The sequence below is a fragment of the Amphibalanus amphitrite genome, unplaced genomic scaffold (genome assembly GCF_019059575.1).
Source record: "Amphibalanus amphitrite isolate SeventyFive unplaced genomic scaffold, NRLGWU_Aamphi_draft 000016F_arrow, whole genome shotgun sequence".
Classification (NCBI taxonomy): Eukaryota; Metazoa; Arthropoda; class Thecostraca; order Balanomorpha; family Balanidae; genus Amphibalanus; species Amphibalanus amphitrite.
Window position 1 is genome coordinate 568,967 of NW_024881512.1, and position 15,217 is coordinate 584,183.

The 15,217-nt window shown below is 54.0% G+C and overlaps 1 protein-coding gene across 10 annotated transcripts in view; it reads left to right on the top strand.

Annotated features, from left to right (window-relative positions):
- The window catches only part of LOC122387045 (kinesin-like protein KIF21A), a 56,728-nt gene extending 41,567 nt beyond the window's left edge, over nucleotides 1–15,161 (top strand). The window contains exons 5-28 of one of the 10 annotated variants that reach the window (XM_043376854.1): nucleotides 141–368; nucleotides 614–802; nucleotides 1,228–1,336; nucleotides 1,955–2,157; nucleotides 2,895–3,084; nucleotides 3,219–3,386; nucleotides 3,931–4,125; nucleotides 4,879–4,941; nucleotides 5,434–5,628; nucleotides 5,949–6,151; nucleotides 6,326–6,439; nucleotides 6,602–6,722; nucleotides 6,924–7,047; nucleotides 7,278–7,641; nucleotides 7,849–8,174; nucleotides 9,623–9,745; nucleotides 9,986–10,012; nucleotides 10,347–10,609; nucleotides 10,931–10,958; nucleotides 11,025–11,180; nucleotides 11,504–11,665; nucleotides 12,041–12,332; nucleotides 12,728–12,951; nucleotides 13,002–13,402. In XM_043376854.1, coding sequence (XP_043232789.1) covers nucleotides 141–368; nucleotides 614–802; nucleotides 1,228–1,336; nucleotides 1,955–2,157; nucleotides 2,895–3,084; nucleotides 3,219–3,386; nucleotides 3,931–4,125; nucleotides 4,879–4,941; nucleotides 5,434–5,628; nucleotides 5,949–6,151; nucleotides 6,326–6,439; nucleotides 6,602–6,722; nucleotides 6,924–7,047; nucleotides 7,278–7,641; nucleotides 7,849–8,174; nucleotides 9,623–9,745; nucleotides 9,986–10,012; nucleotides 10,347–10,609; nucleotides 10,931–10,958; nucleotides 11,025–11,180; nucleotides 11,504–11,665; nucleotides 12,041–12,332; nucleotides 12,728–12,951; nucleotides 13,002–13,257 — 4,323 coding nt within the window. In that variant the 3' untranslated portion in view covers nucleotides 13,258–13,402. The other 9 variants (XM_043376847.1, XM_043376881.1, XM_043376899.1 and 6 more) reach the window with 9 other exon arrangements.
- Nucleotides 15,162–15,217: the final 56 nt, after the last annotated feature.

Here is a 15,217-nt window from a genome sequence, read left to right on the forward strand (position 1 = left end):
AACGGTCATGTGACATAAGCACCACTCTGTAGGGCTGCCCCTTAGGCATTCCTTAACAGTCACGTGGCCCATGCCCCATCCAACAGAACTGCGCCTTAGACGGTCTTTTAACGGTCACGTGACATCTCCACCACCCCCAGGGCCGCAAGTCGAACATCAAGATCACGGAGGACGCTGACGGCGGGATCGTCACCCAGGGCGTGACGTCACGAGTGGTGACGTCAGCCGAGGACTGTCTCAAGTGTCTGCGGGTGGGGGCGCTCAGTCGCACCACGGCCAGTACCCAGATGAACGCCCAGAGTAGCAGGAGCCATGCCATATTCACCCTGATCATCAGCCAACAGCGGGTGGCGCCGCGGGCAGACAGCGTGAGTGGAGAGATGGGATGGGGACAGGGAGGGATAGGACGGGACGGGACGGGACGGGACATGACGGAGGGGATAGGGACAGGACTGGGACAGGGACGAAATTGGGTTGGACGGGACAGGACGGGACGGGACAGGACGGGACGGGACAGGACGGGACGGGACAGGACGGGACGGGACAGGACGGGACGTTTTTCTATGACCTCTGTTGACCTCCAGTGACCAAGCTGACCGTGACATCTCCCCAGGGTTTCATGGAGTCTGAACCGACGGACGGAAGCAGTGTCGGTGGCCCGCCCACCACCGACGCCCCCATGGAGTTTGAGACTCTCTCGGCCAAGTTCCACTTTGTTGACCTGGCTGGCTCGGAGCGACTGAAGAGGACGGGGGCCACCGGAGACAGAGCAAAGGAGGGCATCTCGATCAACTGCGGACTGGTGAGAGTGGGGAAGTAGGAAAATAAATGTTATGTTATCACCGTGGTATAGTGGGTGTGTTGTTATAACCACGGAACCCAGGCAGCCCGAGTCTAAAGTGACGGCGCGGCGGATCGACTTAAGTGGCTGGGCCAGCTGATCCCTCCGTCAGAGACGATTGTAGTTCTCGGCTGTTTGTCATTCAGGTCTCGTCTGTTTGCTAGTTAGACGTCCAAATCCAGTAGCGCCTCCCGCTGGTGTAACTGTGGGCATTCGACTGTGAGATAGACCACCTACCGATGCTTGTGATTGCCCATCTGGAATACCATTTGGAATACCGTAGGTTTCTTTGAGTCGTTACTACCTGTGCTGTGTAGTTGTGCTATGCCTGTACTACCTAGTTTCGTGATTGTCATCTTGACACGTATTTGTCCCCTTGTTCGCAGCTGGCGCTGGGTAACGTCATCTCAGCACTCGGAGACGAGTCTCGAAAGGTCTCTCACATCCCGTACCGGGACTCCAAGCTGACACGTCTGCTGCAGGACTCGCTAGGAGGTGAGAACATATTTCTTCCTTCCTCTCTTGCCCCTCTGCTATCCATCTCTTCAACCCACTTCATGCCCCTGCCACACATCCCGTTCCCCCCTGTCCATCGCCTCTGATGTGACCTGTTGCGTCCCAGATAATGGCAACCGAGTCTCCTCGTTGAAGCCCTTTGGATCTGCGACACCATTCATTCCCGTACCCCCGTATATGGCTGGCTCCTGCCACGCCAGGTGTATCCAACCGGCAGAGTCTGACTGAATGGGCGCCATGAGTCGTCTGGCTGCCGTCCAGTGTAACATCCTGCCTGCCAGCTGTTCAACTGGTAGACTCCTTCCCGTAGTTCCTGTAGGCTCTTTGATCGTCGCTTGACCCAGTGCAGATGCCAGGTGTCCTGTCATGCAGTAGACGTAGTGGAACAGTTGCGTATGGCGGTGGCGACTTATCAGAGGCTACCGCTATCACTAACTGTCATGTATCCATGCGGGACTGTTTACGTTTGAAAACTACGGTGGCAGCTGTCAGGCGATAGCACTGGCTCCGTTCGTCCTGTCCAGTTATACAGTCAACATAAGTCGTGAAGTCTAAGTAGATCAGCAACACTGACCCTCGACTCCTCTACCCCGTCAGGTAACAGTCGCACGGTGATGATAGCCTGCGTCTCCCCCTCTGACGCCGACTTTATGGAGACGCTGAACACGCTGAAGTACGCCAACCGCACCCGCAACATCAAGAACCGGGTGACCATCAACCAGGACAAGACGTCGCGCACCATCTCACTGCTGCGGCAGGAGATCCAGCAGCTCCAGCTCGAGCTCATGGAGTACAGACAGGTACGTTGGACTTTTCACAGTACCTACAGCTAAGTAACACGGTCCCTCTTACAGTACTGGCTTATACGCTGTGGACGTTTTCACGATAAAGCCAGTGCACAGCATGCTATTTCCACACTGAACACAAGAATAACCGTTCCCTTTCACGCTCCTTGACTCTGACTGTCATGTGATGCTCACGAGCCGGCATTCGTTAATGCCACGGACTGACGTGAGCTCGCATGTCCGACTATAAACATTCCTTTGTTCTCTTCTGTCAGAATATTTCCATGCTCGCCTCGACCGAGTACCATGGCGGATTACACGGATTACATGGCAATACACTCTGTTGCGAGGGCAGACGGAATATTTACACATAAGCCCGCTGCTCACCTGACCGGACGGTATCCCCGAAATACCGCTGCTCCAAGGTCGGGGGCTCACCTGTAATTGGGTGAAGCCGGCACATCTGTCTGATAAAATAATCCAGTAAACTGGTGCTATTTGGAAACATCCCACAAAGTAATGGAACAGTAGAACCATGGAGGCACACACCTAGGTGCTGAACCACGGACACTGGAATTGTGGATCCAAAGAGGCTAGGAAGTGATGGACTCCTGAGGCGAAACTGAACCGTCATAGAGCCTCATAATCAATAACCATCTTTATCTCATCCCAATCCCCCTCCCTCATAAGAGTCCCCTTTTTATCATATCGAGGCCAAGGACGGGATCTCTGACGACTTCTTCTACTTTCAGGGTAAGAGAGTGGTCTCTGAGGACGGCTCGGAGGCGGTCAACGACATGTACCACGAGAACAACATGCTGCAGACGGACAATGCTAACCTGCGGACGCGCATCAAGGCCCTGCAGGAGACGGTGGAGGCGCTGACTGCGCGCAACTGCCAGCTGCTCGCGCAGAAGGCGGCCGGAGAGTGGATTGGAGCCGGTGAGAGAGCGGAAGGAGAGGGAGGGAATGGGGGGAAAGGGTAATGGAAAAAGCATCTTTACTGTAGTTCAGTCTCATGAGTGTTGTCAGTTACGATCAGAATCCGAACACTGACGTTATCTCTCTACCCCCAGACGCGGACAGTGACGTCAGCCAGGTGGTGGCCCAGTACCTGGGTGAGATCGAGGAGCTGCGCGCCCGGCTCCTCGAGTCTGAGAACGTCTGCAATCAGATGAGGAAACAGTTAGCCAGCCGCAGCCCCGGCCGGCCGGTCGGGCCGGGACCCATGCTCAGCTCGTCAGGTACGCACGAACGCTATTTAATGCTTGTCCGGTTGCTCACTACCTTAGTCTGAGTGTCCGTTGATCTCAATCCGAATCCGATACATCCGAACGTTTCCTTCGAACGTTTCCTTATTCGATTTGCTGAAATCGTTTGTAAAAGGTTCATGATCTGCATGCAGTTGAATCATCGAAGCCGCGTTTTAAGCATATCTCACATCCATATGTCCCTTCCTGTATCCTTCCAGTTCCAGTGCCTCCAGCGTCCTCCGTCCTACACCAAGGGTCTTCCAGCGCCACTGCCTAGTCATGCCGGCCAGTGAAACCTCTTCCTGACTCCTTCGGCGATACTCGACCCCCTGGAAGGTAATGGATGTCGCTTTTTTATCCCCACTTTAATACTAGTATTTTACTTTATAAAGGTGCGTCTGGCTTTCTGGTACATGACCTGCAATCTACACTTTGCAGCTAACAGCTCTTTCTTTGCATCTGTCTTCCCTCTTTGCCACCTGACGTCACTGCCCTTTGTTCTCGGTTCCGACGCTTTGCCCGTCTGTGCTGGCAGTGCTGGCGCCACTGCCGCCGTCCGAGGACAGCTCTGTGTCGGACATTCTCCAGGAGGCGCGCCGGGACCTGGAGCGAGAGAGGGACGCCCTGCGCCTCCGGAGTCGCCGCTCGGGCAGTGACGACACCCGCGACCAGGAGGGAGGCCGGCGCGGCAGCAGCAGCAGCAGCAGCGCAGAGAGCGGCGACGAGAAGGGTGAGTGGGTGGGCGGATAAGTCAGAGCGAGACGGACACACAAGTGACAGGGAGAGACATGGGCGTTAGGGAGGGACGAGGTGATGATAATGATAGGAGGAACTGGGCGGGGCGAGGTGGCGCCAGGGGAGACGAGGGAAGGAGACGCAAGAGGGGTACACGTCAGATACCGTTCACTTGACTCGAGATGAGAGTATGTAATGAGATCCTTGACTTAAAGGGACCCTCCCACCTTAACATTAGTTTTGAGTTGAGATAGCCAAGTTTGCGGCCAGGCTCAGAAACCACCATTTATCCTGGTCGCAACCCCCGCAGCTTTATGGTGTTCAAGAAATTTCTTCCCTTTACTTGCAGGGTGGGACCAGCGTGGTCCCTATCTCTTAACCATTACGGGAATCTGATGACGTCATCAGGCTTTCGAACGTCCGTTGAATGTTTGACTAAAACGTTTTGTAGCACGCGGTGGTATATGCTGCTTTGCGCGCAACAAATGCCGCACTTTCAAATAAAGTCGCTAGGAACAGCGGAGATCCCAAAAAGTAAACAAAAGTAAAAGTCTAATATCTTGAAAACCGGTGAATATTTTTCGATGAAATTTGGTAGATATTCGTTTTTGCTCTTTCTGAACCGAGCGACATCACTTTCATGCCAATTCATTAACTTTTTTTGAAGGTGGGAGGGTCCCTTTAACCGTGCGTAATCGGCGCTCCACCATGAGCAACCGTCACTAGCCTCTTTCTACCGCCGTTTCAGACTCTGACAACGATGAATCGGACAACGAGGACTCGACAGATGAGCCGGAGAGCGAGGGAAAAGGTAGGCCGCGCTTCCTTAAAATGTCACAGTTCACACCGATTGAGTTCAGCGTAGTCTTCCTGTTATAGTTTATTATCTTGTCTTAGTTGAGACCATGGAACGTCTTTTATCGTGTGTCTGGCGAGCGGAATTGTTTTTGTTCGCTCATTCCGTTGGAACTCTGAGTCAGATACACATAAGAAGAGAACTGCCTTGTTTATTTTTTGTAGCTGCTTTCACTTCCAATCTGTTTTTAAGCATCTTGTCGTTAACTGCCTGCGCGCTCGTCCCAGGACGTACACACGGCGCCGAAATAGGTCGATCCTAGACCATGACCTGGAGGCCGTTTTGTATGAGCTGCCTAGGTTTGTATGTTTGTGAACACCACTATCACCTCTGGTTTCCTTCTTACCGCACGGTAATCCGGATTACCTCATCATACTATGCCGGCCGATAAGCCGCACTGTGCGGCGTTTACTCACCAACTATGCCCCGGTTCCGTTCCTTCGTCAGAGAGTTCCGACTACAACGAGCAGCTGGCCGAACTGACCTCAGACATCAGCGTCAAGCAGCGGCTGATCGAGGAACTGGAGCGCTCCCAGCGACGGATGGAGACCATGCGGCAGCACTACGAACAAAAGCTGCTGCAGCTCAGCGACCGCATCAGAGCCACAGAGCAGGAGAGGGACAAAGTGCTCGCCAATATCAGTAAGTTATGGGGAACAGGAGAGGGATAAAGTGCTTGCTAATATCATTAAGTGTTGGGAAAGTGAACAGACGCTGGGTAATGCGCTCGACGAATAGCTGGCTAAGTTACAAAAAACGCATGCAGTATATTAAGGTGTGAGACATGTTTTGTTTATCGCTCCGGTAAACATGGTGCTTATGAATTGTGAAATTTTGATAAAAGAGAGGGAGATCTAACTCATATACCATGATCCTTTTGACGTATGCTGACTCCAAACCAGTCTGACGCTGTTTCGACTAGCCCGACATGTCCTGACACTCTGCCTGCCCTCTCCACCCAGGCCAGCGGGGCGCCTCCGCCTCCAAGGACGAGGTCAAGAAGGTGAAGGACGAGTACGAGCGCAAGCTCTCCAGCATGGGCAGCGACCTGAAGAAGCTGCAGGCGGCGCAGCGCGAGCACGCTAAGCTGGTCAGATCGCAGGGACAGTACGAGCGGCAGGTCAAAACGCTGAAAAACGAGGTCATGGACATGAAGCGGCACAAGGTAGGTAGCTTCATGGGCAATGGGCATGTTTCACTATCTGGCTAGTTTGTAGTTGTTTCCCAATGTTTAAGACCATGTTTGGCGCCTACTTTGAATGTTATGTCCGGTCGGAGGTTTTGTAACCGGTAAATGCCCATCGTCCCCGCCTCACTGCTGCCACCTGTCGGTCCGCAGGTGAAGCTGATGCAGAAGATGAAGGAGGATGCCAACAAGATCAAACAGATGGGTCTGCAGCACCACCGGGCCGTCTCCCAGCTGAGGAAGGAGCACCGCAAACACGAAAACCAGGTCAGCGCTAATCGATCTCTGGTCGCCGATATAAAAATATACGTGATTTCACCGTCGTGGGCTCTGTCTATGAAGTCGGACCAGTGCTCATCATGCCTCGCGTTGTCTACAAGTTCACAACTCGTCTGGTCTAACGCGTATATGTTATTTGTTTGTCTCCAGATCAAGTCCCTGGAGGCTGAGAAGCGGGCAAAGGACGCCGTGCTGAAGCGGAAACAGGAGGAGATCGCCGCGCTGCGCCGGGTGGGCCGGAATCAGCGGGGCAGTCAGCTCAAACAGAGAGGTACCGGCCTGCACACCACACTAAGGGACTGTGCATTCGTCCCTGGGTGTGGCCTGATTCCATCTACCTAAAGTGTTGTTCGACCGTGCTTCCCTGGTAGTCACCGTAACGTCGTAGTTCGATGCACCCATGTAGTGACTAACTTGCTTTCTTATTTATGCTTCGTTTGCTTCTGTTCTGACTCCCATATCTGTCTGTCAGGCGGCCGGCAGAAGCAGTCGTCTGACGCCGCTGTCAAGAAGAAGTGGCAGGCGCTGGAGAAATCCATCACCCAGTTGGCGCTCAACAAACAAACAGTGGCCAGCATGGAGCGAGAAATGGAGAGGTGAGATGGTTAGAGCTAGGGCACAGGCAAGCTTTAAATGTCCGACTCGCTAAATACGGTTGTTAGTCGTCTTCGGTTCAAAGAGGGCATGAGGCTAATGAGTGAATGATTGAACGAGCATGTGAGCGACTGTGTGAGCGAACTCACCATCACCGTGCCGTTTCCACGATTGCTGCCTCAGTCTGTGTCCGACCCATTAACCGTTCTGACCCCTAACCCCCGATCATCAGGCATCTGAAGGACCGTGAGTCGCTGCGGCGCCGGCTGGCCCACGTTCTCCGGCAGCGCGAGCGGGCCGAGATGGCCGGCCAGAGCGTCGACCAGCTCCGCGAGCTCGACGACACCACGGAGGGCATCCGCGCCAACATGGACTACATCAACGACAGCATCAGCGAGTGCCAGACGGCCATCATGGCCATGGAGGAGTCCAAGGACGAGCTGCCCATCCAGGAGCCGGCGCTGCTGCTGCGCGAGCTGCGACCAGACGAGATGGAGTACCTGCTGGAGAAGCTGCTCTCCATGACGGTTCACCAGAGCTGCGTGGCCGCGCAGCACCAGGCCGCGCAGCGAGAGACGCAAATCAAAATGGACCAGGTAGGCGAACTGGGATGCTGCGATGAGCTTTCAGATTTATTTTGTTTCAGAGTACTGCAGAGCCCAAACACATGATGACCCATCACCATGGAAACATAGAAAAAAGAGTGAATGGGACAGCTACTATTGAAACTCGTGTGTGTGTTCCTCAGATGGAGCAGAACAGCTCGGTGCAGCAGTAGCTGACTGACTCACGTTTGTCCTCAGATGGAGCAGAACAGCTCTGTTCAGCAGCAGCTGCTGCAGCACCTGATGACTGAGGAGGGCGGCCTGGATTCGGCCGTCCTCTCGCTCATCACAGAGGTGGGCGGCGTGGGCGCGGCCGAGTCCGACTCCGACTCCGACTCGGAGCTGACTCCGGCGCGGACGGCGGCCGCCGCGCGCGACAAGGCCCGTCGACGGACGGTGAACACGCAGGACCTGCTGTTTGCCAACGGTACGGCTCCGGCGCCGGAGAGGGACGGCGAGCGACCGAGCCTGCTGCCTCTCTCCCGGTCCCACAGCCACGTCATCAGCTCCAACAGCTCACCCAGGTGAGAACGGGGAGTCAGGCAGCTCACCAAGGTGAGAGGGGGTGTCAGATGGCTCACCAAGGTGAGAAGGGGAGTCAGAGTTAGACAACACCCCCTGGTGAGAAGGAAAGTCAGACAGCTCACCCTTGTAAGAATCGGAGTCACATAGATCAAGTAACAACTGGGTTCGAAAGGGGAGGAAAGCCGGTATGCTTACTTTGATTACCAACGAGGACATGTCGATACAAACAACGGTAATGAAGGGCTGCTGCAGTTCAGGTAAGCTGCAGTCTGTATACAGACTGCATACTTTCAAAAGTATACTTTCACGCGCTATAGTTGTTCTTTAACAAGAAATGCATTAACGCATGAACCTTCTACTCTTAGTTTGTCAGCATTCATACTAACGTTGCTTTCCTGAACAATGTCGTTGCCATTAATGTGTCGACTTATTGAATTCATTTTACCGCCTCTTGCTTTACTTCGCTACTTCTTTCACCTAACGCTGCGAGAGAGAATAGCCACCAGCCAGTTATTCGGATAATCCCACGCCACATGTTTGAGTCGTGTTGAGGCGAACAATGACCTTCGTGCGTGCTTCAATTATTTTCTCGGCGAAAGCGGTATCCGTTTTAAGGTATCACTAGACTAGTGCAGTGCGTCTGTGAATGTGTAACTACCCAGTATTATCCACCTGAAGTCGACCTTACAGTCAGGATTGGTTATCGCTGTTCGTAACACGGCAATGTACAGAGGGGTGTAGATTAAACGGACATCGAATTATCTTCTGTCACAGATGATTGCTGAGTGCGGCGCCGATTCCAACGTTATTTCCCTTTCTAATTCCCACCAAATTAGCCATAGCTAAGCTTTTTTTTTTTGTCCGTGCGTGCTTGATTGGTGAATAAAGGGGCCTGGATTCGTATCCAAATTTGCCGCTACATCCTCAAGATCATAAGCTATTTGATCAAGGTGATTATTTATCTCCCTAGACGGATTAATAAATCGGTAATGTCGGTAATAAATCGTAAAAGCTTCAAATCCCTCCATTGTGTTTGTCTGTTTGCAGTGATGCTTTCTTTGCTTATAAACCCTTTTAGCTGTCGTAGCTTTTGCAAGCCTTCCTAACGCATCTGAGCCTCGGGAGCGTCCATGAGCTACATCAAATCCCACGAGTTTCCGAAAGCTGCTGGAGCTCATTTGAGCTTATGTGGGCGTGGGATCTCGTGGGAGCTTTTCTGAGCTTTGGTAGCTTCCGTAATTTATGGGAGCTTCTGAAAGCTTTTAATTGCTGCTAGAGCCTTTGATCGCGTTCATGAACTCGCATCAGCTTTATACGCTGTTGGAGTTTCGTGAGCTGTTGAAGCTCACCCCTGGGTGTGTGCTGTGTGCTGTGTGCTGTGTCCGTCTCTATAAGTGTCCGTGTGCTGTGTCCGTCTATGTGAGAGTCCGTGTGCGCTGTGTCGCAGGCCGCCGGTGGTGCGCGACCCCCGGCCCTCCCCCCTGCCGGCGCGCCGCAGCACCTACAAGGAGGCGCTCTCACCCCGCCTGGCGCGGCGCAACATTAACATTACTAACAACAACCTGCGAGCGTGAGTACCAGTACCGCAGCGGCGGGTACCGAGTACCCGTACCCACCCCTATCGCACGAGCATTCGTATGGATCTTGTGATCTGTAGCAGACTTGGCTAGATAATTACTTCCTTCGAGCTGTAGCTATGATAACATGTAATGCGATCTGTTTCTGCTACTCACGTTATTCGATGACTTCATGCACTTGCTATTAGTTTCTCGTTGTTTCTGAATGTCTCTGTTTTTTCTTTTGCTGCAAGGATGTCGAGGAATCTTCAATTCACCAGGTCAGCAAAGCAGTGACTTTTTCATATGCCACTGGTGGTAGATAACTAATATTTCATTGCCGCTACTGCTAGGCGGCATGCTTCGAATGCCGTATCAATTTGAGAAATGTTCGAGATAAATACTGCATTATATTAATAATGATATGCTACCTTCTATTTACTTTCTTTCCTAACATAACATGTCTTTTCTAGACCTAGACCAGCTACCCCACCAGCCGTAGATCTGTCGCACAGCGCCCGTTTCCGCGTCCGTACACCGTTCCCCAACCTCCCCCACATCTCCTCTGACCCGCCCCTTCCTGCCCGTCTGTGACCCGTCCCGCGTCTCTCGCAGCGCCGAGAGTCTGCAGGACGTGACGCCGCCCGGCTCTCCGGCCTCCTACCGGCGCCAGACGTCCCGCGACGAGAACGTCTTCAGCCGCCTGACGTCGTCCACGGTCGGTCAGCTGGAGGAGCGGCCCGAGACGGGCGTCATCAGCGCCTACCCGGGACGCGGCGGGCGCGCGCCACTCCTCTGCACACACGTGGCCGAGGGACACGCCAAGGCCGTGCTCTCCGTGTGCGCCACCAACGACCGGCTCTTCTCCGGGTCCAAAGGTGAGCTTGTTCTCACTGATTAGCTCCAAAAGTTGGACGATTTTAATCGACTCTCCTCGCTCTAGATCGACATTGGGGACGATATAGATTGATCGGCTCCTTCATGGGTTTGATCTACCGATTCAATGGCCGGCATTTGCTAGGGAGCAAACACATACGAAACTCGACGTGACCTCCCTCGTCTCATCAGATCTAACATGAAAATGACTTGTGTCAATGTCCCTAAGTGAGTCACTCTGATCTTCCTCCTTACAGACCGGACGGTGAAGGTGTGGTACGTAGGGTCATTGGTACACGCTCTGACAGTGTGTCCCGTTACAGACCGGACGGTGAAGGTGTGGGACCTGGGGTTATTGGTACACCCTCTGACAGTGTGTCCCGTTACAGACCGGACGGTAAAGGTCTGGGATCTCGGCACCGGTCGCCAGGTACAGTCTCTGACCGGCCACCCCAATAACGTGGTGTGCGTCCGCTACTCTGAGGTCACCCAGCTGGTGTTCAGCGTGTCTTCGGCCTTCGTCAAGGTCTGGGACCTCCGGGAGGGAGCCGCCAAGTGTGTCAAGACGCTCAGGTGAGAAGAACACTGTGGGGAAATAGCAGAGACTGGTTATCGTTTCGCTAACGTTCTCATAATGCGTCACAATACACAGGCCATTTTAACTTTGACATTGCTCTTAGCATGCCATCTACATTTGACTTACGGCTTGAGATCCCGGACATATAACGTTTAATATGATAATTGATAAATGATGGCAAACTGACCTGAACTGCCTCAATCATGTACTCAATCACACGATGGGTCAATGGATTTTGCCATGATGTTATCTGTTATCGCTATTACTGTGTGTGTCACAACTCCATCATCACATCTGACATGTACCTGTCCGCCATCAGCTCGTCGGGCCTGACGTCGTCGTCGGTGCCTCTGTCGACGCCGTCACGGACGCTGCAGATGCCGCCGGGCGAGACGCAGATCAACGACATCTGCTTGGGCGGCGCCGACCGGTGTCTGTACACGGCGGCGCACAACACAGTGCGGCTCTGGGACCTCAGGAAGTGAGTCTGGGCGACGGGAGGAAGAGGGAGGTCAGGCTGATAAATATAAGCTGCTGAGAGAGGTTATGCTGCTGGCTGGCTGGCATCGGTTACATGTCTTTTACGGTGTAGCACCGACAGGAAACGCGTTCATCGCAGCCAGGGCGGGGCTCTCACATGCAAACTTCGTGTTATCCTGCTCTCTCATTTAACTTTCCAACTCGTATTTCACCTTCAACCACGGCGTGTGACCTAACTTGGGTTTCACGTAGGTAATGTTCATAGTTGGTGCATATCTCCCCTAGGCTCTACTAGATGGCCAGCGTAAGTCTCTATCCTTGTTTCACTGGTCCTGCAGCATCGTTAACCATTTGTAATTTGTATCTTCCCCGGCAGGTTCCACAGCGTGGGTAAGCTGAGCGGCGGCCACCAGGCGGCCATCATGTGTCTGGCCGTGGACCGGCGGCGCGGCGGGGATCTCGTCCTCACCGGATCCAAGGACCACTACATCAAGGGCTTCGAGGTGCCCGACGACACCAACGGTATCGTCCAGCAGTGTCTGAGCCTGGACCCGCCGCACTACGACGGCATCCAGTGCCTGGTGGTGGCCGACGGCGACACGCTCTTCTCCGGCTCCCGCGACGCGTGCATCAAAAAGTGGGATCTGGAGAGACAGACGCTGCTGCAGGTATGTGTGAAGAACGTCCTATGACTTCACTGTTGCTGTGGGTACATTTTATCTGGCTCTTCGTAGTTGCTGCCGGAGTGCAGCTCTGTCCCGCCTTGACATTGAAGATAACTGTCTTGTTCGATCCTGATCTGGGGGAGTTCAAAGAGGCCTGGAGCAACGCATGGTATGGCCAACCCGTAAGGTCCTTCCTTCTTAGCTTACAGCCCACGCCTATCGAGACTCTACCTGCAGCCTGATCGTCGCTCGTCATTCTATCCTCAGAGTGTCAGTAACGCGCACTGGGACTGGATCTGTACCTGAGCCCCCCCCCCCCCCGGGCCCCCTTAGCGTGTCAGTAACGACTAACGCGTACCGCGACTGGATATGTATCTGACCACCTCCCTCCCCCTCAGAGCGTCAGTAACGCGCACCGGGACTGGATCTGCGGCCTCAGTCTGGCGCCGGGCGGTCAGGCGCTCCTCTCCGGCTGTAGGAACGGTACCGTCAAACTCTGGGGTGTCGAGACGTGTCAGAGCCTGGGCGAGCTGAAGGCTCACACCAGCCAGATCAACGCCATTACTACTAACCAGACCCACGTCTTCACCGCCTCCAAGTACGTACCGGGCGGGATCTTCAGGGAACAGTGGGAGAGACGCCTCCAAGTACGTACCGGGGCGGGATCATCAGGGAACAGTGGGAGAGACGCCTCCAAGTACGTACCGGGGCGGGATCATCAGGGAACAGTGGGAGAGACGCCTCCAAGTACGTACCGGGCGGGATCTTCAGGGAACAGTGGGAGAGACGCCTCCAAGTACGTACCGGGCGGGATCTTCAGGGAACAGTGGGAGGGGAGTGTCGCTTTAAATCGTTTATGGTCGTTCCTTGCCCCTGTGCTACTGTTCCCAAACGTTCTCAGATTTCTGTCATGTGCCTTACATTTTGACCGTTCTGGTAAACTATCAATGCCAGGTCTATTTATTGGTGGTTCTTACCTGACGGTGTTGGCCGTGCGTTCGACTGTCCCATTTCTGTCCCTGATTCTGAAGCCGCTGTTCGACTGCTGTTCTGCCCTTGACCACGGTGTCCCTGGTTTTCAGCGGCGGCGACATTAAGATTTGGAAGTTCCCCGGCTCGGGGGTGCCGCCCCACCTGAACCCCGCCATGACCCAGTCCACGGGGCGCATGTTCTCCCTGGCCCTGTAGCGGCCGTCCCCGCACTAACGCCACCTATCGGCCAATCGCAGCTTCACCCCAGCGGTATGCCACTGCTGTTCCGCCGGCGAGCCATGCAGCGCGTCTCGTCTCTCAGCAGTCTTCTTCCATTTGAAGGAGAGCTGCATGCTCTAGTCGTGTCCGTTATACATAGATCTCAGCTAGTGTGATACAAGCTCGTCGGCGTGTAACCGCAATGGCGAAAAATTGAGCTTTCCTGCTTCAATCTCACTTCTATCTAAAAATCACGTCACGATAGCTGTGCTATTAAGTCTCCGAACGAATGTTTATTGTAGCAAATATTGTGTAGCTATTCGCTTCCACTGTGGTTCCATTGTCACAGAGCGGGATCAGGAAGTTCGCCTCCAATTTGCTTCTGTACATACTAATGTAATATACTTCTAACTTACTGCCGTAAATAGTCACGCGGCGAGTTGATGGATGCAGCAAAATCGATAAAGCACTGATGAAAATTTGCATGAAGCATGGGAGAAAGGCTAGTAATGACAGCATTGTCTACTTTTTGCTTCTCTTTTGGATAATTGTTTTGATTCTATTTTTAGCCTTGGCTATTGCTAAGAACAGCCTCGACGTCACGCTGCTTTTCAAATATTTTTGACACATCCCACGCCTGTTCCCCCACCCTGCCGTCTCAGTTTTGTCTGTTGCCCTTCCAACTAGCCACACGCCCTCCCGTGTGTCAGTGGAGCACCTCCCTCCCTGCGGGTTGAGTTGATGCCCCGAGCCTGTTATGCCCGTCAGCCTCGCCTGCCGGCAGCTGCGTATGGCTCTGCTTACACTGAACAACGCCATTTTCAGTTATCTGCCTCGCACCGCCTGTTTTCGTTTGGTTCGTTTGGTTCTGCGCCTGATTTTGTTTCGTTTTCTGTTCGTGCTCAGCGACAACACGATTGGCTTGTGGCGGCTGCGGAACAACCTGGATATCGAGACGGAGGCTGCGTGATTCTCCGCGAGGGAGCCTCTCCCGGAGGGAAGAATCTCCCCGCAGGGAGTGGTGTCGAGCCGCCGGTGGCACCGGCCGCCGCCCAGATGTGATATTAACTAGGATCGATAGGCGAAGACGGGTTGAGGCGCGATATGGCGCCCCTCAGGAGGCGCGCTCGGTCGGTTTGTGTTTGTTGCTAACGTGCTGGTCACACATCTCGCTCATGGTGTCTCACTCGCGGACGTCGCTCGCGCGCGCTAGTCTCTTTGTGTTGTTTCTGTTCCTTCAGTGGTGATAACGGCCCGGGCTGTGAGCGGTCCGTAAGATAACAGATGATTGTGTGTTGGGTCGGGTCGGGGCAGCCCGCCTGAGAATAGTCGCCTAACAGTCATGTATTACCGTGTAGTCATTTCAACATTCCACCCAGTGTTGTGGGCAGGCGTGACGAGCGATGCGCCGGTCTTATTTGGATAATATGATTCTTGTCGTCTTGTAAGGGTGTCCACTGGACCCCTGCGGACTGTGGAGCTTCCCCGGCCGCTGGACCCTAGTCCGTGCCGCGGGGCGTGTCGAGTCGCTACTCCGTGCCGGAGCGAGTCTGGCCGGAGGGGGGGGGGGAGCCGGGACACGGGGAGAGTTCGGCAGCTACGGACCTACCGTCAATGTCAATACAGTGTCGCCGTCCAGAGCCAGTGCGTTTTCCGAGCGCGGATACGGGGAGGTAAAGACTAACGTTTGGCGCCGG